Here is a 27945-nt window from a genome sequence, read left to right as displayed (position 1 = left end):
AATTCAGTCTCCTCTGGGGGAGCTGGTTTGGCCATGGCCCGAATCACTACACAATCAGGGGAGCTGCAGAGGACCATCTCCTGCCACTACCCTGTCTCTCTGACCTCCTTTGGTCTCTCTTTCGCTCCTGGAGAACCTACCACCTTCACCCCTGCCAGATCATTACCTAGGAGCAGGTCAACCCCATCCACAGGCAAACTAGGGACAATCCCTACGGTCACCGGTCCCGAAACTAGGTCGCACTCCAAGTGTGCCCAATGTAAAGGTACACTGCCCTCCAATACCATTTACCACCATTCTGGTATTTACTGTACTCTCTGAGGGAAAGGTCAGGCCTTTTCCCAGCAAAAGGGATCTGGTGGCTCCTGTATCCGAGTATGACTATGGGCTTGCTTGCCCCACTTGAGGGGTATGGGGTTACCTTCCCTTCAGATACAAAATCCTGATAACCTTCAAGGATCCTATTTAGTTTTCCTGCACCCACAGCAGTATTTTCTGTGAGTCTTACTGCTGCTGCAGCTAAAGCCACAGCCTGCTCAGCTGTGCTTTCCATCAGGGTCCCTTCTCCTGCACTGAGCGGGTATGCCCTGATTAACCCTACAGGCTTTCCCTGTAGTTGACAGCAGTCAGCTCTGAGGTGGCCTGCCTTGTTACAATGGAAACACACAGGCCTCTGGGTCTCAGTCCTACTTTCAGCCCGATCTCTTTTGGCCTGAGGAGTACCCCCTGTGTGTCCAAATTTTCTTTCGGCCCCAGGACTTCTTTGGCTCCTATCACTTCCCACCCTTTGTCCTTTTCGGGTTTGTGGGGGTGACTAGGAAAGGTTTTCCCCTAACTTGTGTATGAGAGTGAACTCATCAGCTAGAACTGCAGCTTGCCTTACTCTATGTACTTTTTGTTCCTCCACATGGGTCTTTATGGAGAATGGAAGAGAGTTTTAAAATTCCTCGAGGAAAATCACCTCTCTGAGGTTTTCATACGTGGGCTGTATTTTAAGAGCCCTCAACCACTGGTCAAAAGCCAGCTGCTTATTCCTCTCAACTCCAAGTAAGTTTGATCAGCTTGTTTCTGGAGGGTTCAGAACTTCTGGCGGTTGGCTTCTGGTACTAGCTGATATGCCCCGAGGATAGCATTCTTAGTCAGTTCGTCTGGCAACAGGGAATAAACCTCATGAGCTTTTCCTGTTAACTTGCTTTGTAGGAGTAGTGTCCAGCTCTCAGCCGGCCACTTTAACTGCCTTGCAGGTTTCTGGAAAGTTACAAAAAATGCTTCCACGTCTCCTTCATTGAACTTCGGGATTTAATTGGAAAAGTTTCAAAATCTCAGCACACAGCCCCGAATTAATTGTAACCTCCATATAGCCATGCTCACTGTCGCCCCCTAGATAACTCAAGCCGCCTCAGCTCCCTTTCCTCCTGTCCCTTCTAGAAAGTTCTTTCTCTTCTCCTGTTTCTCTTATTCTTTATCTTCTCTCTGGAATTCCAATTTGAGTTTCCTCTTTGAATTCTATTTTTGCTACCATTACCCTGTCTAAATCTAATTCTAGCTCTGCCTCTGATTCTTCGGGTTCGAGGGAAAAACGGTTGGCCACTAGTCTTAGGAGTTCAGATTTCCTAGCCTTGGCATGGAAAGTGATCCCACACTCCTCAGTCATATGCCTCAACTCCTCCATAGATAGTGCCTTTAACTTATCCCAAGTTACATCACCCTGGCTTGGGGAGGCACTGGCTTCGGTTGTGGACATGTTAGTATTCTAGCACAGACAACCACAAGAAAACCTGTATTGACGTTTTTTCTCTTTTTGATTGGGATCAATTTGATTTTCCACTTCCAATTTCTCGTTTCTCTGTGGGTCCAATCTCGGACGATAGTCCCCAAATTTCTGTTACTGGGTGAGGAAGGGGTCTCAGACTCCCCTCTTGCCCCTTTCCTGGTTTGGCCCTAACAGGGTTTATCTTTTAAAACACAGTGATTATAGCTTACCCCCTCAGTGAGCCCTTACTGACTGAACTCTAACGTAATTGCAAGTGAACCAGACAGGTTTTCTTGAGTTTAAACAAGAAAGAGGTAAGTTTATTAGCCTTATCACTCTAACCCAGTTAGAATTACTAAAATACATGATGCAACCACGCTCGCATGCATACAAGAGGCACACACACAAAACCTGATACAGAGGGGGAGCAAGAATTGGGGGGGTTGAAGTAGAATTTGTAATAAATGGGATACAGATACGATTAGTGTCCTTGCGGTAATATCCTCAATTGAAGTGAAGGTCTTGGAGTTCCCGCTGAGGTCCGGTGCACAATTTCAGGCTTGCTTCTCTCGTACCAGAAGGCTGCAGAGGGATTTTGCTTGTTGTCTTGGAGTTTATACTGTCACCATGGGTTCCCTGGGACTTTGCTGGAGAGAGAGAGAGAGTGGTCTTCTCCTGGGTGTACAAATTGCAGTCTGTTTCCTTTCTGTGTGAGGCCCAATTCCAAAGCCCCAATCTTACCAGCTGGTAGGCCATGTGATCATCTCTTTGTTTGACACAGCAACTTCTTGGAGGATTGTTGTAATTTCAGTCTTTCAGACATACTTGGTGAAGGGTGGAGTTTTGTCTGTTCCAAAGTCAAAGGCTATCGATATCTTTTGATCATCACCCCATTGACAAAACCCATCTCACTAACTGAATCAGTGAGCACTCCCACTGTCTCTATTCAACTGTCTCTCGGCTAGTCCTTGTATTCTCAGAATGCTAATGTGCGGCCATCTTTTAGCTGTTCAGTTCTGCTTTTTCTTTTTAAAAGGTCATTTGCAATGTTCCATATGCCAAAATTAATATGTTTCCATTTGGCAGGTGTGATTTCTGTCACACTGGGCAACGTGGAGACGACGGGCCCTCCGCACCACCCGCCACCTGTTGCGATACTCCATGGCCCCCACCTCCGATCCCGCATCGTGGGGTGCGGGGCCCTAAAACCCAGGACTAGGACAGGTGACCTAAACCTTAGTCAAAGAGCTTGGTTTTAAGGTCTTAAAGGAAAAGAGAGAGGCGGAGAGGTTTAGGGAGGGAATTCAAAGCTTGGAGCAAAGAGAGCTGAAGGCATGGCCGTCAATGGTGGAGTGATGAAAACCAGGGATGCGGAAGAGGCCAGAATTGGAGGAGCTCAGAGATCTCAAGAGGGTTGTAGGACAGAAGGATGTAATAGAGAAAGGGAGGGGTGAGACCATGCAGAGATTTTAAGACCACGATGAGAATTTTAAAAAAGGTGAGAAAAGAACATCAAGGCCATTCTGCTAAAGGTGCTACTAACTGACTATTCGCTACCCCCCCCCCCCACCCCCCCCACACCAACCTCCCACTAATCACACTACCTGCCAGGAAAAGCAACATGTCAACTGGAAAATACCCATGACTGATAGTGGAAAATCTCTGTAAAATTTAGAATCATACAATCATACAATGCTGGCCACACAGAAGGCGGCCATTTGGCCCATTGTTGTCCATGCCAGCTCTCTGTAAGAGCGATTCAACTAGTCCCACTCCCCTGCCTTTTCTCTGTAGCCCTGCAGTTTTTTTTTCTCTTCAGATAATTATCCAATTCCCTTTTGAAAGCCACTATTGAATCTGCCTCCACCACACTCTCAGGCAGTGCATTCTAGATCCTAACCATTCGCTCTGTTAATAGCATTTTTCGTCATGTCGCCTATGGTTCTTTTGCTAATCAGTGTCCTCTGGTTGTTGACCCATCCGCCAATGGAAACAGTTTCTCTCTATCTTCTCTGTCTAGAACCTCCCCCATCGTTTTGAAGATCTCTGTAAAATCTCCTCTGAGCCTCTCTAAGGAGAACAGCCCCAAGTTTCACCAATCTATCCATACAACTCAAGTCTCTCATCCCCGGAACCATTCTCGTAAATTTCTTCTGCACCCTCTCCAATGCCTTCACATCCTTCGTAAAGTGTGGTGCTCAAAATTGGACACAATACTCCAGTTGAGGCTAAACCAGTTTTTTAATAAAGGTTCACTATAACTTTCCTGCTTTTGTACTCCATGCCTCTATGTATAAAGCCCAGTTTTCTGTATGCCTTTTTGACCACTTTCTCAACCTGCCCTGCCACCTCCAATGATTGTGCACATTGTCTCCAGATCCCTCTGCTCCTGCACCCCTTTAGAATTGTACCTTTTATATTGCATTTCCTTGTTCTTCCTACCAAAATATATCACTTCACACTTCTCCACATTAAGTTTCATCTGCCACGTGTCCACCCATTCCAATAGCTTATGTTCTTTCCAACTCGATCACTATCCTCCTCACAGTTCACAAAGTTCCAAGTTTTGTGCCATCTACAGATTTCGAAATTGTACCCTGCACCCCAAGTCTAGGTAATTAATACAGACCAAGAAAAGCAGTCTTAATACTGACCCCTGAAGAACCCCACTGTATACCTTCCTCCGGTCCAAAAAACAACTGTTAGCCTCTACTCTCTGTTTCCGTCACTCAGCTAACTTCGTATCCATGCTTCCTGCCACTGTCTCTTTTATTCCATGGGCTTCAACTTTGCTGACAAGCCTATTAAGTGACACTTTATCAAATGCCTTTTGGAAGTTCATGCACAACACATCAATCGCATTACCCTCATCAACCCTCTCTGTTACATCATCGAAAAACTAAATCACATTAGTTAAAAACGACTTGCCCTTAATAAATCTGGGCTGGTTTTTCTTAATTAATTCACATTTATCCAAGTGATAATTTTGTCCTGGATTATCATTTCTAAAAACTTTCCCTCCACCGAAGTTAAACTGACTGGCTTTAACCTTACACACATTTTTGAACAAGGGTATAAGAATGTGAAGTATTGGATGTGATAAACATAGGGAGAGAGGAAGTATTAATGGGATTAGCATCCTTGAACGTTGATAAATCACCAGGGCCAGATGAAATGTATCCTAGGCTGTTAAAGAAGCAAGAGAGGAAATAGCAGAGAGTCTGACCATCATTTTCCAGTCCTCACTGGATACAGGTGTGGTGCCGGAGGATTGGAGAATTGCTAACGTTGTACCTCTGTTTAAAAAGGGAGCGAAGGATAGACTGAATAATTACAGGCCAGTCAGTCTAACTTCAGTAGTGGGTAAATTATTGGAATCTATTCTGAGAGACAGGATAAAATGTCTCTTAGAAAGGCACAGGTTAATCAAGGACAGTCAACATGGATTTGTTAAGGGAAGATCTTGTTTGACCAACTTGATTGAATTTTTTAAAGAAGTAACAAGGAAGATCGATGAGGGCAGTGCAGTTGATATGGTCTACATGGATTTTAGTAAGGCCTCTGACAAGGTCCCACATGGCAGACTGGTTAAAAAAATAAAATCCCATGGGATCCAGGGAAATGCAGCAAGGTGAATACAATGGCTCAGTGGCAGGAAAGAAAGGGTAATTGTTGACAGGTGTTTCCAGTGGCATTCCGCAGAGGTCAGAACTGGGTCCTCTGTTTTTTGTGGTGTATATTAACGATTTGGATGTAAATGTAGGGGGCATGATCAAGAAGTTTGAAGGGGGCACAAAGATTGGCCGTGTGGTAGGTAGCGAGGAGGATAGCTGTAGGCTGCAGAAAGATATCGATGTTCTGGTCAGATGAGCAGAAAAGTGACAAATGGAATTGAACTTGGAGAAGTGTGAGGTGATACATTTGGGGAGGTCAAACAAGGCAAAGGAATACACGATTAATGGGAAAATACTGAGAAGTGTAGAGGAAGTAAGGTACCTTGGAGTGAATGTCCACAGATCCCTGAAGGTAGCAGGACAGGTCGATAAGATGGTTAACAATAAAGCCTAGCTACCCGAAGAGATCCGACAACGTGCGTCGGATCGGGTCAGGTCTATATTCTGAGTCCAGCATTCGGGCTCAGGTCAGGTCGGGCTGGACAGTGCTGCTTCCGGGAAGTCACGGGATCAGGCTCACCCATGATTCCCCACAACTCCATCTGCAAGAATAGCCTGCTGCAGGAACGGATGAACGATATTCGTGTCGGGTTGGGTCGGGCGCGAAAATAAATTAAAGGACTCGGGCCCGAGATGGGTTCAAGTTGGATGCGGTCAGGTCAGGCCCGGGTCGAGTTTTAATTTTATACCCGAGCCAGGCTTTAGTTAAGAAGGCATATAGAATCCTTTCCTTTATTAGCTGAGGTATAGAACTAAACAATTCTCATGAAGGGTCACTGACCTGAAACATTAACTCTGCTTCTCTCTCCACAGATGCTGCCAGACCTGCTGAGTATTTCCAGCATTTCTTGTTTTTATTTCAGATTTCCAGCATCTGCAGTACTTTGCTTTTATTTTAGAGGTTATGCTGGAACTGTATAACTCATTGGTTTGGTCACAACTTGAGTACTGTGTGCAGTTCTGGTCTTCTCATTACAGAAAGGATGTAATTGCACTAGAGAGGGTACAAAGGAGGTTTATGAGGATGTTGCCAGGACTGGAAAAATGTAGCTATGAGGAAAGATTGGATAGGCTGGGATTGTTCTCATTGGAACAGGGAAGGCTGAGGGGAGATCTGATTGAAATGTACAAAATTTTGAGGGCCCTGGATATAGTGGAGGTAAAGGGACTATTCACCTTAGCATTGGAGTCAGTGACGAGCGGGCATAGATTTAAAGTGATTGGTAGAAAAATTAGAGGGTTGTGATGTGGAAAAACTTTTTCACCCAGAGGGTGGTGATGGTCTGGAACTCACTGCCTGAACTCATTCAAAAGGAGTCTGGATATGCACCTCAAGTGCCGTGAGCTGCAGGGCTACGGACCAAATGCTAAAAAGTGGGATTAGAATAGGTGGATCGTTTTTCGGCCGGCACAGACACAATGGGCCAAGTGGCCTCTTTCTGTACCTTAAACTTTCTATGATTCTATACCATTTGCAAATCTCCAGTCCTCTGGCACCACCCTTGTATCTAAGGAGGATTGGAAGATTATGGTCAGTGCCTCTGCAATTTCCTCCCTTACTTCCTTCAGTATCCTCGGATGTATCTGATCTGGTCCTGGTGACTTATCAATTTTAAGTACAGCCAGCCTTGGTAATACCAAGTCTTTATCAATTTTTAGTCGATCCAATGTCTCAACTACCTCCTCTTTCATTATGACATTGGCAGCATCTTCTTCCTTAGTAAAAACAAATGGAAAGTAGACATTTAGTACCTCAGCAATACCCTCTGCCTCCATGCGTAAATCCCCTTTTTGGTCCCTAATCAGCCCTATTCCTCCTTTTACTACCCTTTTACTTTTTTATTATTCTTTCATGGGAACTGGGCATCGCTGACAAGGCCAGCTTTTGTTGTCCATGCCTAATTGCCCTTGAGAAGGCGATGATGAACCACCTTCTTGAACTCCTGCAGACCACGTGGTGTAGGTACATCCACATTGCTATTAGGAAGGGAGTTCCAGGTTTTTGACCGAGTGACAGTGAAAGAACGGGGTTTAGTTCCAAGTCAGGAAGGTGTGTGGCTTGGAGGGAAACTTGCAGGTGGTGGTCCCATGCATCTGCTGCCTTTGTCATCGGCGATAGCAATTTGGAAGGTGCTGTCAAAGGAGGCTTGCCTATAGAAGGCTTTTGGATTCCCTTTTATGTTGGCTGCCAGTCTCGTCTCATGCTCTCTCTTTGCTGCTTTTATTTTTACACTTCCCCTCTGGACTTTCTATATTCAGCCTGGTTCTCAATTGCATTATCAACCTGACATCTGCCACACACACCTTCTCTCTGCTTCATCTTTCTCTCTATCTCTTTCGCCATTCAGGGAGCTCTGGCTTTGTTTGTCCTACCTTTTTCCCTCATGCGAATGTATCTCAACTGTACCCAAACTACTACTTCTTAGGCAGCCCCTCAGGATTGAGGATGACTTGCTTCTGCTCCGTGCATTTTAATTTGGCTAACGAGCCTGTTGCGCAATCCACAGACTCTACCACATGTGGAACAGGTGCTGTTTGAAGGGACGGGTAAATTAATTACTTGGGGGTCAATGCACTCCTTTCGCTGCCTGGACTTGGTCTCCACTTGCTCTCATTGAAGCATCTTGAGGTGCTCAATGCCTTCCCGAATGCTCTTTCTCCATTTTGAGTGGTTGTGGGCCAGGGATTCCCATGAAATGGTGGGGACGTTGGATCTCTTCAGGGGTTCCTTGAACAGCCCTAAAGCAATTCCTCAGCCCTCCTGGGAGTCTGTTGCTGCAACGAAGTTCAGAGTAGAGCAGTCATTTCGATAGCCTGGTGTCAGGCATGCGAACAATGTGACCTGCCAGTGAAGCTGGTTTTGGTGATTAGCGCCTCGATGCAGGGGAATATTGGCTTGGGAGAGGATGCTGACATCAGACGACCTATCCTGCAAACAAATTTGAAGGATTTTGTAGAGACAGCATTGGTGATATTTCTCCCTTGCTTTGAGCTGCCTGCTATAGATTGTGTCAGTAGGGACCATTTAGGGGACAGTGATCATAGTATCATCAGGTTTAGGTTGGCTATGAGAAAGAATAAGGAGCAATCCAGAAGAAAAATGATTAATTGGGGGAGGGCCAATTTCAATGGAGTGAGAATGGATCTGGCCTATGTCTCAGAAGCATATAGGAGTGCGAGGATCACTGCTGCCTAGTAAACCATGACCTTAGTCCTAGGATTGAGCTCCTGGTTCTCGAATACTCTTTTCCTCAGCCAAAGGCTGAGCTGACATATTGAAGGTGGTGGTGCATTTCGTCATCTATGTCTGCCTTTGTTGAGAGGAGACTCCCAAGATATGGAAATTGGTCCACATTTTCCAGGGTCTTGCTGTAGATCTTGATCGACAGAGTGATGTTGCACAGTGGGAGTGGGTGGAAGAGGACCTTAGCTTTCCAGGTGTTTAAAGTAAAGCCCATCCTCATGAACACTTTGATGAACGAGTCAGAAATGGCTTGGATCTCTCAGCCTTCGAGTGAGCACAAACACAAGCATCGTCTATGTACTTAAGCTCGATGACTAAGGTTGGCGTGACCTTGGTTTTGGAGAGGGGGTGACAAAGGTTGAGTAATTTCCTGTCCCTCCTGAAAATGATCTCTGCTGCTGTGCAGAGTTTGCTGGAGGTGCGGTGCAGAATTGTGGCAAGAAAGATGGAGAAAACAGTTGGTGCAATGACACAACCTTGTTTGCCTCCAGTCTTCACTGAGATTGGGTCTGTGGTGGTCCTGTTAATAAGGATCATGGCTTGCATGTCATTATGTAGTAGGCGAAGGATGGTGACAGATTTCTGAGGGCAGCCAAATTTGAGGGGGCACTATCCATAAACGCTCACGATTGACAGAGACAAAGACTTTTGTGAGGTTGAAAAAAGCCATGTTGTTGCTCCCTGCATTTTTCCTGGATTTGCTGCACAGTGATGATCATATCAACGCCTCTCAATGGACGAAATCCACGTTACGACTCTGGGAGGAGTTCTTCGGCCACTGGGAGGAAGCAGTTGAGGAGGATCCTTGCAATGGTCTTCTCTGTGGTAGACGGCAGGGAGACTTCTCTGTAATTACCATAATCAGACTTGTCTCCTTTCTTGAAGATGGCCAAACTTCCCCACCATATGCTCCTCTTCCCAGATGAGGGCTATGAGGTTTTACAATCATGCCAGGATGGACTCTCTGCCATGTTTTAGGATTTCAGCAGGGATTTCATCTGCTCCAGAGGCCCAGTGTACCCGAAATATCTCCTTTAAAGACAGCCCATTTTCAATTACAGTTTTACCTGCCAATCTTTGATTCCAATGTACATAGGCCAGATCCATTCTCACTCCATTGAAATTGGCCCTCCCCCAATTAATCATTTTTCTTCTGGATTGCTCCTTATTCTTTCTCATAGCCAACCTAAACCTGATGATACTATGATCACTGTCCCCTAAATGGTCCCTACTGACACAATCTACTTAGAACCATAGACTCATAGAACAATTACGGCACAGAAAGAGGCCTTTCAGCCCATCGTGTCCATGCCAGCTGAAAAAAAACTAGCTGCCCAATCTAATCCTACCTTCCAGCACCAGGTCCATAGCCTTGCAGGTTACAGCACTTCAGGTACCTTTTAAAAGAATTGAGGGTCTCTGCCCCCACCACTGTTTCTGGCAGCGAATTCCAGACACCCACCACCCTCTGGGTGAAAAAGTTTTTCCTCATGTCCCCTCTAATCCTTCTACCAATCACCTTAAATGTGTCCCCTGGTAACTGACCTCCCCGCCAGGGGAAACAGGTCCTTCCTGTCTACTCTATCTAGGCTCCTCATAATTTTGTACACCTCAATTAAGTCTCCCCTCAGCCTCCTGAGTTCCAGGGAAAACAAACCTAGCCTATCCAATCTTTCCTCATAGCTGCAACTTTCAAGCCCTGGCAACATTCTTGTAAATCTCCTCTGTACTCTCTCCAAAGCAATTATGTCCTTTCTGTAATGTGGTGACCAGAACTGTACGCAATATTCCAACTGTGGCCTAACCAATGTTCTATACAGTTTCAGCATCACATCCCTATTTTTGGATTCTATACCTTGGCCAGTAAAGGAAAGCATTCCATATGCCTTCTTCGCCACTCTATCTACCTGTTCTGCCACCTTCAGTGACCTGTGGACATGCACTCCAAGGTCTCTCACTTCTTCTACCCCTCTCAATATCCTCCTGTTTATTGTGTATTCCCTCGCTTTATTTGCCCTCCCCAAATACATTACCTCACACTTCTCACATTGCCACATTTCTGCCCACTCAACCAACCATTGATATTATTCTGGAGTCTACGGCTATCCTCTTAACAATTAACTACATGGCCAATTTTTGTGTTATCAGCAAATTTCCCAATCATGCCTCCCACATTTAAGTCCAAATCATTAATATATACCACAAACAGCAAGGGACCCAACACAGAGCCCTGGGAATGCCACTGGAAACAGCTTTCCATTCGCAAAAAAATCCATTGACCCACTTTCCCTTTGTTTCCTGTCCCTGAGCCAATTCTGGATCCAACCTGCCACATTTCCCTGTATCCCATGGGCTTTCATTTTACTGACCAGTCTGCCATGCAGGACCTTGTCAAATGCCTTACTAAAATCCATGTAAACATCCACTGCAATACCCTCATCAATCCACCTTGTTAGTTCCTCAAAAAACTCAATCAAGTTAGTAAGACATGTCCTTCCCCTAACAAATCCATGCTGACTATCCCTGATTAATCCATGCCTTTCTAAGTGGCAGTTCATCCTGTCCCTCAGAATTGATTCAAACAGTTTACCCACCACTGAGGTCAGACTGACTGGCCTATAATTATTTGGCCTACCCCTCACACCCTTTTTAAACAATGGTACAATGTTCGCAGACCTCCAATTATCTGGTACCTCTCCTGTATCTAGTGAGGATTTGAAGATGATCCTCAGCAAATCCATTATTTCCTCCTTGGCTTCCTTTAACAACCTGGGATGCAATCTATCTGGTCCTGGCGATTTATCCATTTTCAAGGATGTCAGACCCTCTAGTACTTCCTCTCTCATTATGCTTACTGTATCTAATATTTCACACTCCTCTTTAACTACAATATCTGCATCAGCCCTCTCCTTTGTGAAGACAGAGACAAAAAACTTATTAAGCACCCTGCCCACATCTTCTGCATCCATGCATAAGTTCCCTTGTACATCTCTGATAGGCCCTACCCTTTCCTTAGTTATCCTCTTGCTCTTAATGTACTGATAAAACACCTTTGGGTTTTCCTTGATTTTACCTGCCAATAATTTTTCATGTCCTCTCTTTGCTTTTCTAATTTCCTTTACCCCTCGACTTTCTATAATCTACGCTTTCTAAAGTATTAAGATATTTGTGATTGTCATAAGCTTTCTTTTTCTGCTTTAACTTACCCTGTAAGCTTCTAGATAACCAAGGGTCTCTAGATTTGGCAGTGCCACCATTAATCTTTGTGGGGACATTCCTACACTGTGCCTGTAGTATCTCGCTTTTGAATGCCTCCCACTGGTTTGCCATGGATTTTCCGTCAAGTAGTTGTATCTAGTTCACTTTCGCCAGGTCACCTCTCAGTTTCATAACATTTGCCTTCCCCCAATTTAGAACCTTTGATCTTATTTTATCTTTGACCTTTTCTATGATTGTGCTAAAACTATTATGGTCACCATCTCCAAAATGGTCATTCACTGTTACTTCATCCACTTGCCCAGCTTCATTATCGAAGATTAAATCTAGAATTGCGCCCCCTCTCATTGGGCTTGTTACGTGCTGGCTAAAAAAGTTCTCTTGAACACAGTTCAAGAATTTCGTCCCCTCTGTGCCCTTCACACTGTTTGTATCCCAGTTGATATTGGGGTAGTTGAAATCCTCAACTATTATTTAGAACTTGTCCCACCTCATTCCCTCGAACCAGCTCCAGCCTCCTTCCTCTTTTGATAGGAAACACACTTACGTAGAAAGTGCTCCTGAACACACTTTCGAAACTCTTCCCCTTCTCTGTCCTTTACGCTATTACTATCCCAGTCTGTATTAGGATAATTAAAGTCCCCCATTGTAACTACTCTATCGTTTTCGCATGTCTCTGTAATTTCCTTGCAAATTTGTTCTTCTATATCTGTTCCAATAGTTGGAGGCTTATAGAATACACCCAGTAGCGTGATGGTACTTTGATTGTTTCTTAGCTCGAACCAAATAGATTCTGTCCTTGAACCCTCTAGGACATCCTCTCTCTCCAACATTGTATTATTATACTTGATCAATACTGCCACCCCTCCTCCTTTCTTTCCTTTTCTATCTTTCCTGAACACTTTGTGTCCATGAATATTCAATATCCAGTCATGCCCTTTTTTGAGCCAGGTCTCCAATATCGCCACAACATCATGCTCCCACATGGCTATTTGCGCCTGCAGCTTACTAACCTTATTTACCACACTTTGGGCTGGATTTAGCAGTGCCAGCAGGGCTCCTGCCCCTGGCTTTATTTAATGGCAGGCAATTACCTGCCTGGCACCGGGATCCGTCCCTTTAAAGACAGAGATCCTGCTTCCGAAAGCTGCCAGCCAATCAGAGGGTCGGCAGTGCAGTAGTATCGGCAGTGCCACTGGGAGCGGTAGCTGCTGTTGATACTACAGGAGGCCTTGGAACCAGGCCCAGCGCTGGAGACCTGGACCTCAGGTAAGTGAGGCGGGTTTGCTGGGGCCAGTCTGGCAGGCCCCAGCAATGGGAGGGTGGAGGGTGGGTGATGAGTACCAGAGGGGGTGTTCAGGGAGGTGGGTTGTGTTCTGCTGGGGGCCCTCCATGAGCCACAGATTGCCCACAGAGGAGGGCCACCCCCAAGCATGCAGGGAGGTAGCCTTATTTTACTGGGTGACTTCTGCACATGGCAGAGGCCCTGCCCTCCCAGCCACTGGCTTAATTCCAGCAGCAGCAGGTCACATTTAGGCCATCTCTAGTTCCCTGTATATTTTGAAATGTAGCATAGACCCAGAAATCATTTTGGATTATATACCAGGACCAAAAAGGTTAAACAGATTAAGTGGTCTCTGGGCAGGAAGCCATCGTGGCCTCTCCCACCCCGACTTAATTGCAGTGCGACTAGAAGGCGATGGGCACTTCAACCCCACCGCCTGCTGCAAGTCTATGGGCCCCCACCGCGTCTCTTAAGACCATCTCCAGGGGACCCATTAAATCCAGCCCTTTGGTGTGTTCACATACATGCACTGTAAATCTAATTTAGACCTTATTGCTTTCCCTCTTACTCTGACCTCACCTAATACCTTACTATTTCCTACTCTCGTGCTATCCGTTTCTCCCAATTCTTTGTGAACCTTGTTTTTCTTCTCTAATGTTACCTCCTGATTCCCATCCCCCTGCCATTGCTTATTTATTGACTCTCTAAACCAATCAATTCAAGCCCCAGGAATCAGTAAGTTTATTCATCACAAACAAGTGACTTACCCCAATAACTGAGAATAGCCTCTTCCTCTGGGAATTTGTTGAACGCCCATTTGCGTCATTGCAGGGACCCCACCCACATTGTTAGCAGCTTATTCCAGAGGGCAAAGGGCTCTGATAAATAAATTCTTGCTGGTGTTTAACACAGGTCCAAATTGAACAGAGTGTTGCTTGGGTGGAAAATGAAAACTTTAATATATCCGTAATAGGGTCAGGAAACAGGAAGGGCAAGTATCAAGAATTTGGGTCACATTTAGGTCATCTCTAGTTCTCTGTCTATTTTGAAATGTATCACGGACCCAGAAATTGTTTTGGATTATATACCGGGACCAAAAGGGTTAAACAGATTAAATTATGTGGAGTGGTTGCATAAACTTGGCTTGTAATTTCCTTGATTTTAGTAGGTTGAGGGCTGAACTTATCAAGGTGTTTAAAATAATGAAAGGATTCAATGGGGTAGATGCTGAGACCCTGTTTCCTCTGATGGGGGAATCCAGAACAAGGGGGCAGAATCTTAAAATTAGAGTCAGGCCATTTAGGAGTGAAATTAAAATGCATTTTTTTTTCACACTAAGGGTGGTGGAAATCTGGAATACCCCCTCCCCATTGGCATCCTCCCTAAAGGTTATGGAGGTGAGGGCTCAATTGAAATTTTCAAGATGAGATTGATAGACCTTTGTTGGGTAAAGATACCAAAGGATATGGAGCAAAGGTGAGTAAATGGATATGAGATGCAAATCAGGCATGATCTAATGGCTTCCATTAGGTACCACACAGTGGACTCATGACTAAAGTCAGAACATGTGGAATTAGGGGACAAGTGGCAGAATGGATAGCAATCTAACTACAAGACAGAAAACAGAGAGTAGGGGATAAAGATAGAGACTTAGACGGCAAAAGGTAGGAAGGATGTGCCACAATGTTAGGTGAAAGGACCACTTCTGTTCATCATTTACATAAATGATTTGGACTCTAGAATTGAAAGTACAATTTTTTGCATACAACACCAAATTGAAGGGTGTAGTTATACAGAGGCGGACTGTGAAAATATACAGGAAGTCATTAATAATCTTGAAGAATGGGCATGTAATTGGCAAATAAACTTCAACATAGATAAATGTGAGATAGTGCATTTTGATAGGAAGAATAAGGAGGCCACATACTCCTTGAAAAATAAGAGTCTAAATGTGGTAGAGGAGCAAAGGGATCTGGGGGTACAGATACACAAATCACTGAAAGGAGCAATGAAGATTAATAAAGCCGTAATAAAAAGCAAACAAAGTACTGGGGTTCATTTCTGGCAGAATAGAATTGAAAAGCAGAGAAGTTACGCAAAACCTGTATAGAACCTTGGTTAGGCTATACTTGGGAGTGCTGTGCATAGTTCAGGTCTCTATGATAAAAACGGTACATACACACTGGAGAAGGTGTAAAAAAAAAATTACCAGATTGATATCAGAAATAGAGAGAGCTGAGTTGCTGTTGCAGAGAAGCGGCATGGAGACGATAGGTCGAGTGGCCTCTTTCTGTGCTGTAACCATTCTGTAATTCTGGAACACAATTATCAAGGAAGATTGAAAAGGCAAGGGTTCTTTTTTCTAGAATAGTCTGAGGGGGTGACCTCAGAGGTCTTGAAGATTATGAAAGGGTTTGATAGGGTAGACATTGAGAAAATATTTCCATTTGGAGGGGGAACAGAACTAGGGGGTCAGACAGTTACTAATAAATCCAATAGGGAATTCAGGAGTGGTTAGAATGTGGAACTCACTACCATAAGTAGTGACTCGCATAGATGCATTTGAGGGGAAGCTAGATGAGCACGAGAGAGAAAGGAATAGAAGGATATGTTACTCGAGTTAGATGAAGAAGGGTCGGAGGAGGTTCGCAAGTATAAACACCAGCACAGACCTGTTGGTCTGAGAGTCATAGAGTTATACAGCACAGAAACAGGCCCTTCGGCCCATCATGTCTGTGCCAGTCATCAAGCACCTAACTATTCTAATCCCATTTTCTAGCACTTGGCCCGTAGCCTTGTATGCTATGATGTTTCAAGTGCTCATCTAAATACTTCTTAAATGTTGAGAGTTCCTGCCCTCTACCACTCCTTCAGGCAGTGCGTTCCAGATTCCAACCACCCTCTGGGTGAAAGAATTTTTCCTCAAATCCCCTCTAAACCTCTTACCCTAAATCTATGCCCCTTGGTTATTGACCCCCTCCACTAAGGGAAAAAGTTTCTTCCTATCTAACCTATCAATGCCTCTCATAATTTTGTATACCTCAATCATGTCCCCCCTCAGCCTTCTCTGCTCTAAGGAAAACAACCCTAGACTTTTCAGTCTGCCTTCATAGCTGAAACGCTCCAACCCAGGCAACATCCTGGTGAATCTCCTCTGCACCCTCTACAGTGCAATCACATCCTTCCTAAAGTGTGGTGCCCAGAACTGTACACAGTACTCCAGCTGTGGCCTAACTAGCGTTTTGTATAGCTCCATCATAACCTCCCTGCTCTTATATTCTATGCTTCAACAAATTAAGGCAAGTATCTCATATGCCTTCCTAACCACCTTATCTACCTGGGCTGCTCTGACCTTCTGTACTTCCTAGGGTCCTACCATCCATTGTATATTCCCTTGCCTTGTTAATCCTCCCAAAATGCATCACCTCACACTTCTCAGGATTAAATTCCATTTGCCACAGCTCCGCCCATCTTACCAGCCCATCTATATCGTCCTGTAATCTAAGGCTTTCCTCCTCACTATTTATGACACCACCAATTTTCATGTCATCAGCGAACTTACTGATCGTACCTCCTATATTCACATCTAAATCATTAGTGTGCGCTACAAACAGCAAGGGTGGCAGCACCGATCCCTGTGGTACACCACCGGTCACAGGCTTCCACTCTCAAAAACAACCCTCGGCCATTACCCTCTGCCTCCTGCCACAAGGCCAATTTTGGATCCAATTTGCCAAATTGCCCTGGATCCCATGGGCTCTTACCTTCTTAACCAATTTCCCAAGCAGGACCTTATCAAAGCCTTACTAAAGTCCATGTAGACTGCATTAACTGCTTTACCCTCATCTACACATCTAGTCACCTCCTCGAAAAATTCAATCAAGTTAGTTAGACACGATCTCCCCCTGACAAAGCCATGCTGACTATCCGTGAATAATCGCTGCCTCTCCAAGTGGAGATTAATCCTGTCCCTCAGAACTTTTTCCAATAGTTCCCCAACCACGAATGTTAGACTCACCGGCCTGTAATTACCTGGTCTATCCCTGCTACCCTTCTTGAATAATGGTACCACATTCACTGTCCTCCAGTCCTCTGGCACCTCTCCAGTGGCCAGAGAGGATCTGAAAATTTGTTTCAGAGCCCCTGCTATCTCCTCCCTTGCCTCACATAACAGCCTGGGATACATCTCATCTGGGCCTGGGGATTTATCCACTTTTAAGCCCACTAAAATATATAATACTTCCTCCCTTTCAATGCTAATATGTTCAAGTATATCACAAACCCCTCCCTGATCTCTACACCTACATCTTCCTTCTCCATAGTGAACACAGATGAAAAGTAATTTAAAACCTCACCTATGTCCTCCAGCTCCACACACAGACTGTCACTTTGGTCCCTAATGGGCCCTACTCTTTCCTTGGTTATCCTCTTGCCCTTAATATACTTATAAAACGCCTTAGGATTTTCCTTCAGCTTGCCCACCGATGTTTTTTTTCATGTCCCCTCTTCGCTCTCCTAATTACTTTTTTTAAGTACCCCCCTACACTTTCTATACTCCTGTAGTGCCTCCGCTGTTTTCAGTGCTCTGAATCTGCCATAAGCCTCCTTTTTTTCCTGATCCAATCCTCTATATCCCTTGACATCCAGCGTTCCCTGGACCTGTTGGTCCTACCCTTCACCTTAATGTGTACATGTTGGCTCTGAACCCTCACTATTTCCTCTTTGAATGACTCCCACTGGTCTGATGTAGCCTTTCCTACAAGTAGCTGCTCCCAGTCCACTTTGGCCAGATCCTGTTTTATCAGATTGAAATTGGCCTGCCCCCAATTCAGTACCTTTGTTTCAGGCCCGTCTTTGTCCTTTTCCATAACTACCTTAAACCTTGCAGAGTTATGGTCACTATCCGCGAAATGCTCCCCCACTGATACTTCTACCACTTGTCCAGCTTCATTCCCTAGGATTAGGTCCAGTACTGCCCCCTTCTCTTGTAGGACTTTCTACATACTGGCTCAAAAAGCTCTCCTGTATGCATTTTACGAATTCCGCCCCCTTTACTACTTTTGCACTAAGACTATCCCAGTTGATATTAGGTAAGTTGAAATCCCCTACTATTATTACCCTATTATTTTTACACCTCTGAGATTTGCCGACATATCTGCTCCTCTATCTCTCCCTGACTGTTTGGAGGCCTGTTATACACTCCCAGCCAAGTGATTGCCGCCTTTTTGTTTTTAATTTCTACCCATGTGGCCTCATTTGAGGAACCTTCTAAGATAACATCCCTCCTTACTGCAGTAATTACCTCCTCGATCAATAGTGCAATGCCACTTCCTCTTTTATCCCCTCCCCGTCACGTCTGAAGATTATATACCCTGGAATATTGAGTTGCCAGTCCTGCCCCTCCCTCAACCATGACCCTGTGATAGCAATAATATCATAATGCCATGTGCTAATTAATTCCCTTAATTCATCTGCCTTATTAGTAAGACTCCTTGCATCAAAATAAATGCAATCCAGCCTTGCATTTTTCACTTGTGTCTTAACAGGTCTATATTTGCTCTGCCTTCCAGAATGACTCAGTTTCTCTTCTTTATTTGACTGTGCATCACCCCCTACTATACCTCCACTCAGTATCCCAATCCTCTGCAAAATTAGTTTAACCCCGCCCCAGCAGAACTAGCAAACCTCCCAGCAAGGATGTTATTCCCATTCCGATTCAGGTGTAACCCGTCCAACTTGTACAGGTCCCACCTTTGCCAGAAACAGACCCAGTGGTCCAGGAAACTAAAGCCGTCCCTCCTGCACCATCTCCTCAGCCACGCATTCATCTGCTCTATCCTCCTATTCCTATACTCACTAGCACGTGGCACCGGGAGTAATCCAGAGATTACAACCTTTGAGGTCCTGCTTTTTAATCTGCTACCTAGCTCCCTAAATTCTTGTTGCAGGACCTCATCCCTCTTTCTGCCTATGTCGTTGGTAGCAATGTGTACCACAACCTCTGACTGCTCACCCTCCCTCTTCAGAATGGCCTGCAGCCACTCCGTGACATCCTTGACCCTAGCACCAGGGAGGCAACATACCATCCTGTGGTCACGTTTGCAACTACAGAAATACCTATCCGTAGCTCTTACGATCGAATCCCCTAGAACTATAGCTCTTCTACCCCTTTTCCTGCCCTGCTGTGCAGCAGAGCCATCTGTGGTGCCACGAACTTGGCTGTTGCTGCTTTCCCCTGGGAGGCCATTCCCTCCCAACAGTATCCAAAGCGGTATATCTGTTTGAGAGGGAGATGGCCACAGGGGACTCCTGCACTACCTGCTTGCGCCTACTACTCCGGCTGGTGATCACCCATCCCTTTTCTGCCTGTGCAGCCATTACCTGCGGTGTGACCACCTCGTTAAACATGCTATCCACGATGCCCTCAGCATCACAGATGCTCCACAGTGAATCCAACCGCAGCTCCAGCTCCGTAATGCAGGTAGCCAGTAGCTGCAGATGGATACACTTCCTGCACACATAGTCGTCAGGGACACTGATTTCTCACATAGCGCAGGAGGAGCATATCACGGGTGTGAGCTCTCCTGTCTCTGTGCTGTACTATATAATTGAATGGGGGGGGGGAATAAGCTCAAGTCGAATGGCCTCTTTCTATTCCTGCAGATTCCTCCCTTTGGGGAGGGGGTCTGCTTTCGCGAGAGTTCTCTGGGAATGCATCGCTCTTAATATGGAGGGTTGACTTAAAGTTATATTCACTGCTAAAGCTGGGGTGAGGGTTAGAGTCATGGAGAGATACAGCACTGAAACAGGCCCTTCGGCCCACCGAGTCTGTGCCAACCATCAACCACCCATTTATACTAATCCTACATTAATCCCATATTCCCTACCACATCCCCACCTTCCCTCAATTCTCCTACCACCTATCTATACTAGGGGCAATTTACAATGGCCAATTTACCTATCAACCTGCAAGTCTTTGGCTGTGGGAGGAAACCGGAGCACCCGGCGGAAACCCACACGGTCACAGGGAGAACTTGCAAACTCCGCACAGGCAGTACCCAGAACTGAACCTGGGTCGCTGGAGCTGTGAGGCTGTGGCGCTAACTACCGCGCCACTGTGCCGCCCCAAAACCCACAGGGTTCTCAGAGCTGACAAATTGAACAGTTCTTCCGGCTCATGGAACACTGATAAATTACAGAAACTATGTATTTATCTGCAGCCATTTGTGATTTCATAAACTCACTGTATTTAGAGGGACCTTGCAGTGAGCACACTGGAGACCTTCATCACTGTGGCCTGGGCTGAATCTAAAACTAAGTCTCAGACACTGGATTCTAATCAACCACATTATCCAGCCCTCACTCTGATTTATAAACAGCACTGACAGCACCAACAGGACAGAATCTCCAGCACGGAAACTAAAGGACAGTCAGATACTGGGCTCAGGGATTGCTTTAACCAGTATGTGTATGCAGAGTGGCTTCTTATAACCTAATGTAACAAATTCCCCATCACTTATTATACAGCTGCAAAGAACTAGATCACAATTATAAACATCTCAGTCTCTGTCCCCAGATTATAGTTTTGCTGACATGATAATTAAAGCCTTCACTCCCAGCTGACATCCATCCTTGCGTTGTGTTACAACCAAGTATAACATCAAAACTCCAGGGACTTCCATCTGGTCACAACCACACTGATTTCCGTTCTTCCTGTTTCTGTGTGGCAGACAGGATTCCGGAGAGGTAGCAAAACTGCTCTTAATATTCACAATCCCCAGCATCACAACCAAGGGAAATCACTAAGGTTGAGGTTCTGATGTGGTTTTGTGCAGAAAAAGACACAACTGAGCAGGGCAATACAGGAAATGTGGTTCCCTCCCTGGGGTAATCAGAAAAATGTATATATATATTAAAAGGTGTCAGCTTTGCCTCAATGGGTAGTGCCCTTGCCTCCGCCTCAGATGGTAGCCCCAATGCAGAAACTCTACCACATAATCCAGGCTGATACTCTTACTGCAGTACTGAGAAAGTGCTACACTGTCGGAGGTGTCGTCTTTCGATGAGACATTAAACCCAGAGCCCGTCTGCCCCTTCAGGTTAATGTAAAAAGTGTCAAGGTTCTATTTCCAAGAGCAGGGGGACTTCTCTGTGGTTATCTTGGCTGATATTGCAAAATAATATAAATACAAATTCTAGTCCATGAACTGTGGTCTTTCTGTTGCTCAGCACGTGAACAGCTTCCAAGAATCCACTCACTCTGTATAAAATATATTGCTGTTTATGTAGAATCGCTGAGGCAATGATTCAATAGAGCAAGTGGGGAAACTGCCAACTGTCTGCTTTTAATTTGCATCTCAGAACAGAAGAAGAGTGGATTGTTTACAAGGAACAGATCATCCTTACAGAGCAACAGAGGCATAAAGCCTAAGCTATCAATATCCTATCCAGAGTGTCTGGAAAAAATGCTCTGCCACCCCTTGCCCTGAATGGAAAACCCCAGAGAGGTTGGGGGAGGGGGGCGCTCCTGAGCCCTGTGAGTAAAGGCTCCAGGTTCAAACCACAGTCAATGCAGCATTCACTGTCCTGCATCAGGGTGTCTGCTACATTAGCCCCCACACCCTGCATTAGGGACATCAGCCAGGCTCTCTGTTACTGCTCTCCACCCAGGGACCCCTGCACACAACGGGTGAGGGTGGAGTCAGCTTCAGCTGTGATAAACCTAGTTTCCCACCCTGGATCCTTCCCTACTGGCCCCGCACCGTCAACATTCACATTTGACCAAGAAGCATGTGCGAGCGTTTGTGACACCCACAGAATCTCAGGCCAGCGAGGAGGAGCATTGAAACAGCCACTGAGAATCCGACAGCCCTTTCCAGTTTCTCCTCTGTTACATGTATTTTTCATTTCCCTCCAGGTTTCTAGCAAAACCCCCACTACCTCATCACAGACAAATCCCAGATTCGGAACTCACTCCCTATCTAATTTCGCTGCTTCGTTTCCACGGCTGCATTCGCAGTCCCCGGTTCGCTGTCCTAGTCCGAACTTTCCTGCGGCATTAAAACATTGTCGCACATACCTCTCTCCACAAGAAACCCAGTCGCTTCCTCCAAGTCCCTCACTGCAGCCACTGATCCCAGAACCACAGCTCTCCCTGAGCGGGCAATGCCCGCAGCGGATTTACTCCCTGCCAGCCCAACCCACTGTACAAACTGTACAACCCAGCGAGGAACAAGCTTTGTTTTTAATAAGTAAACACACGAGAGGCACGTGAAAACAGCAAGACACCGCTCATGGGTTCAAAACATTTCATATCTTCCTGGAAGACATTATTTAATAGTTTGGCAGAAATTCTAATTGGTCCAGACTGGGGACGAGTGAGAAAAGAGAAGCGAGAAAGACGGAGGAGAGAGAGAGAGAGAGAGAGAGAGAGAGAAAGAGCGTGTCAACAGCATGAGTGCACAGGCAAAGGGCAAAGCATTTCCTGAATGGTTGCTGGGTAACTTTGGAAAAACAGACACCACCACAACAATCAGCCAGAACAAAGTTCACCAATCTTGTTTAAACAGAGCTGATTAAAGCAGTACGGGAGCAGGTACAAGAACTTGGTTTGTGAACAGCCCAGTGAGAGGATACAACATTGATAAATGACAATAAGAATGGAAAGCCTTTGCCCACAGTACTAAACAACTGATGGCACTCAGTGTCGATCCTGAAAGGCAGCAGGGGCACTTAAACTCAGGGCTCTAATAAGGACACCAAAGCTTTAATTTGTAATCTTCCCATGTATTTGGAGTTTGAAACATGCTCCCAACAGCGATATTTAACAAGTGGTTAATGAATGTGCCCATTCGTGTTCCATCAGGGGCAATGCCCATCCATGTCACACCTGAAGCACAAATGCCCAACTGTGCCACACGAGGACAATGCCCACCTTCCAATGCATGGAGAAGATCGGCAACACTCCAAATCCCATCTCTTCCTTTAAACTAGGTAGCACAGGAAGGTGGTAACTTTCGGCCTAGGTTTCACTGCTCTGACATCCTCCCAAGTAGCTACATTGTCGTTGCTAATTGACTATGTTTAAAACAGCAACAAGACACAGTACCAACCCAACCACTTCTTGAGGATAGCTGGCCCCATCCCAACCACTGTGCGCTTTTGGTCCCAATATCAACACATCGTTAATTCAATAATTATTCTCATTCTAAAAGGAGAAAACATCATCTTTCCATCAGCCCAGAAACCCTCCCCTCCCCAGGCTCACTGGGCCCAATTACTTTTTTTTTGCTACAAAGGCAGTTCCCAGGAATCAAACCTGCCCAGAAACACCTCAAATAGCAAAATCCAATTGAAAACAAGAGTTTTTTCCATGCAGGAGTTGGGCAAATATCTGGGAATAGACAGGAAATGGAATCTCTGGATTGGTCCCAGTGATACTCTGAAGCCCAACAGTGTTGAGCTCACCTGACCTGTGGGTCACTCAAACCTCCTCCTCTGCTTTGTATCCTTGACCCAGTGACCTCACCCCAAGGAATGCATTGGTTTTAATTCAGTTGTGGAATGACTAATCTTAAATTATGAACAGTTTACGTGGAAGAATTACAATGGATTTGAAGAATTGGCAGTAAGCTCCCGATACAGTAACGAGGCTGAGCAGAGAAGCTGTTAGTGTTTCTAAAGGGTTCTAAAACAGCTGTACGACTGGGTCTGCAGGCAGGGGAGAGAGTTGCTTCAGGCGGTCTCCGCTCTCCGCCTCTGGCCAGTCGGGCACAGACGGGATCTCAGTCCAGTTTCAGGAACTTCCGCACATCACTCGTTTCCACTGCCTCCACAAAGTCCTCATAACCCTGTGAAAAAACAAGAGTCGGCTTCCATTAATTGTAGCTTTCAACTGTGACCTACGCCTCACGTTGGGAATAGTTTGTAACATCGCCCGCCCTGCCTCCAGACTCTACTTTTCCAATGCTCTCCTCGCCAGCCTTCCATCTTCCACCATATGTAAACTTCAGCTCATCCAAAACTCTGCTGCCCATATCCAAATTTGTACCAAGTCATGTCTCCTATTTCCCCTGTGCTCACAAACTGACATTGCCTCCCAGGCTGGCTACATATGCTTTTTAAAATTCCCATCCTTGTTTTCAAATCCCTCCATGGCCTCACCCCTCCCTATCTCTGTAACCTCTTCCAGCCTCACAATCCTCTGAAATCTCTGCGCTCCTCCAATTCTGGCCTCTTGTGCATCCAGATTTTAATCACTCTACTGCTGGTGGCTGTGCCCTCAGCTGCTCAGCACTAAGCTCCAGAATTCCCTCTCTAAACCTCCTTGCCTCTCTCTCCTTAGAACCTATTTGACCAAGCTTTTGGTCACTTGTCCCAATATCATCTTAGATGGCTCTGTGTCAAATTCAGTTTGATAGCACTCCTGTGAAGTACCTCAGGATGTTAAAGGCACTATGTAAATGCAAGCTGTTCTTGCTGAACAGATGAACAGGAGATTAGTCTTATGGGTGGCACAGTGGCGCAGTGGTTAGCACCGCAGCCTCACAGCTCCAGCGACCCCGGTTCAATTCTGGGTACTGCCTGTGTGGAGTTTGCAAGTTCTCCCTGTGTCTGCGTGGGTTTCCTCCGGGTGCTCCGGTTTCCTCCTACAGCCAAAAAGACTTGCAGGTTGATAGGTAAATTGGCCATTATAAATTGCCCCTAGTATAGGTAGGTGGTAGGGGAATATAGGGACAGGTGAGGATGTGGTAGGAATATGGGATTAGTGTAGGATTAGTATAAATGGGTGGTTAATGGTCGGCACAGACTCGGTGGGCTGAAGGGCCTGTTTCAGTGCTGTATCTCTAAATCTAAAATGTAAAAAAAATCTTAAACAAAAGAAATCGCCTTCTTGTCACCAGCAACCCAGGCTCCAGCTGCAAAGAACAGTGAAAAACAGAGACTCCCAGATCAGCAAAGGTCCAGAACTGAAGCCACCACTGTGGGCAGGTCAAGTGCTGATTCCACTCCCACTCCCCAAGCCACAACTGTTAGCACACACCCAACCCCCTACTCCGGGCTTTAGCCCAGATCAGGACAGGTGCAGGATCCTCGTTTTTTAATCAGTCACTTGGCATTGAGCCACCAGAGCCAAGAACATCTTGTAATGAGTTCCTGAGTCAACAACTTGCTATCAGAGAGTGCTCGACACAACTCAACACGCCGACTGGTGCCAGACATGCCTCAAAGCCCCTTGATAGTAAAAGGGAAGACTAGAAGGATGGAACCTGCATTTACACACTGCTTCTTGCTCTCTGTACACCATACACAACCACACACCCACCCCTACCAATACCCCTCTACGCTGCACATCCAGACAGCAACCTGAAAGTTCCCACGTGGACCATGCACAAGTCGGTCCCTTTTAAGTAGTTGTGTAAAAATTAAAGGGGCCACGGACTTAAACAAAGTCACCTGCGCACTCCAATGAAAGGGGAATGTTGACCCCCAACCCGCTTCTCACGTTCACCCCGCTCCTCACTCACACACAACCTGGCCCATTGAACACACCCACCCTGCTCCACACTCACTGTGGAAAAGAAGCCCTTATGGGTCCCTCTTAGTCCCTAGCTTCTTGGCAGGTACACATTAACACTTGTTCAAAATGGAGATTTAGCTGGAGGGATCTATGGCCGTCTCACATGGCTCCATACGTGAAGAGTGGAGGTTCCCCTAGGAAGTTCATCTCTGGTGACTAGTGCACGTTTGGATGTGAAGCGTTGGAGAAGTGGATCAAACACCTGTTCTACTGTGGAGCATCACTGACTGTTGCTGTGAAACCACTGAACACAGCACAGGCCACATCACTCTTACCCCACAGTGCTGCTCGCCATTGAAGATCTGAGGAGGCAAGGCTCCAGGGTTTCCTGACTTGCTCCTCATCTCCTCCTTCAAAGAGTTATTCTGTGCGATGTCGATCATTTCATACTTGATGCCTTTACTGTCCATGACTCGCGTCACCTCCGACTGCTGGGATTTCACCTGAACAGATTGAACAAAACAGAGCAACGTTAGCAGTCTCCCATCAATTTTCTCCCCTTCCCTTGATAGGTAGCAACTCTTTCTTAAGGTGCTCCACACCACGCTGATAGAGACACCCCGACCCTGTCCTTTCCCACACCCTCTCCCCCGTCCCTCACCATTTCTGTAACTTCCTCCAGCACTACAACCCTGAGATCTCTGCACTCCTCCAATTCTGGCCTCTTGAGCATCCCCAATTTTAATCATACCAGCATTAGCAGCCATGCCTTCAGCTGCCTAGGCCCCAAAGCTTTGGAATTTCCTCCTTAATCCTCTGCAGCTCTCCCTCCTCCTTTAAAACACTGCTTAAAACCTACCTCTTTAACCAAACCTTTGGTCACATATCCTACTATCTCCTTAGGTGGCTCAGATTTTGTTCGATAATGCTCCTATGCAGCACCTTGGGACATTTTACTATGTTAAAGGTTCTATATAAATACAGGTTGTGAAGAAAAGAAAAGCTTTTGTGCCCGACACAGGGGACAGCACAAAGTGGCCCTAACTGGGCAATGTCATAGACCGAACCCCGTGCCAACACACCATCAGTCTCCAATCTCACCGCAGAGCAGCTGGATGACTGCATTCTCTCACTTTGGCACAGTTGGGATTGTTTTGCTCCTGTCCTCGAGATTATCAGACGTGAAGAATAATGGAAGGTTCAATTACCAACCAGCTGTGAAGCTGGAGAGAGAGGGCACATCTGGTCTGAGACCTTTCAATAGTCTGTGTGGAGTCAGCTTCCGAGAAACTGCTGCTCTCAGCCCGGAAGCGCTTTTCCCCCCCTTGATTTGTTTTTGGATTTTTCCTGGCAGGATTCTGCTCTCCTGCAGTTGTTTCCGGAACAATTCTTCTAGCCAGTGACATAAGACAATACATTCCAGCCACGCACACAGTCACTTCCCACGGACTCAACACCTGCACAGGACCCTGGCTTTTACCCAGGGTAAAAAATCCATTTTAAATTTCACTGGAACTCAGAGGAAAAGCCTGTCAGCTTAGTTAGAGCGCAGACAGGGGTCAGGGGACAGGATGGATAGAGAGACATACTGAGAACTTTAGTCACAGGCCAGTGTTGTACAGGTTCTGTACAAAACCATTAAATATTCATAGAGTGAGGGATCTGATCAGAAAGAAAAACAAAAGAACAGAAGCAATGAGAATGATGAGAAAACAAAGTTAGGACAATAAAAATGTACAAAATTTAAAGAGATTCATCATGTAAAAACTTTAAGGAACGAGATGTCCTTAAAAAGGATCTGCAATATAATCGGTGATTGTACTTCATGATGTAGTAACTTGCTCTGGGCAGTTTCAAACTTATCCATTGCCAGGAGTCACAATGAATTGTCCTGTGGCAACAGAAGAGGCCAGAGATTGGAGGCAGTGTCTCACTAAGCAATAAGCTCAGTGCTGCCCCCTACTGGTCGACTCATGGCTCAGCACCCTCATGGGTTAATGCCAATTAAACAGACCGGGTGGGGTTTGAGACCTGACAGGAAAACATAAACAAGAACATTGAAGTCCCTCTCTCTATAACCCCAAATCCCATCGCTCCCATCATAGCCCCTCCCTCTAGTACCTCCAGCCCCAGCTGTCATACCACAACTCTTCCATCAAAGCCCCTCCCTCTAGTACCCCAACTCTCCCATCAACATCTCCAAGCAGTCTTATATTACAACTTTCAAAGACCATTTATCAACTTCTTCCTTTA

General features: G+C 45.7%; 1 protein-coding gene across 1 annotated transcript in view; it reads right to left on the bottom strand.

Moving 5' to 3' along the window:
- Positions 1-27945, bottom strand: part of LOC137347216 (SH3 domain-binding glutamic acid-rich-like protein 3) — a 171410-nt gene that overhangs the window by 105478 nt on the left and 37987 nt on the right. Inside the window, 2 exon segments of the mRNA XM_068011454.1 lie at positions 22252-24022; positions 26028-26195. Of these exon segments, the coding sequence (XP_067867555.1) occupies positions 23957-24022; positions 26028-26195 (234 nt within the window). The 3' untranslated portion in view covers positions 22252-23956.

This window comes from Heterodontus francisci, chromosome 31 (genome assembly GCF_036365525.1).
Source record: "Heterodontus francisci isolate sHetFra1 chromosome 31, sHetFra1.hap1, whole genome shotgun sequence".
Taxonomy (NCBI): domain Eukaryota; kingdom Metazoa; phylum Chordata; class Chondrichthyes; order Heterodontiformes; family Heterodontidae; genus Heterodontus; species Heterodontus francisci.
The sequence above is the reverse complement of the archived record's forward strand: the minus strand, read 5'-3'. Positions and strand labels throughout refer to the sequence as shown.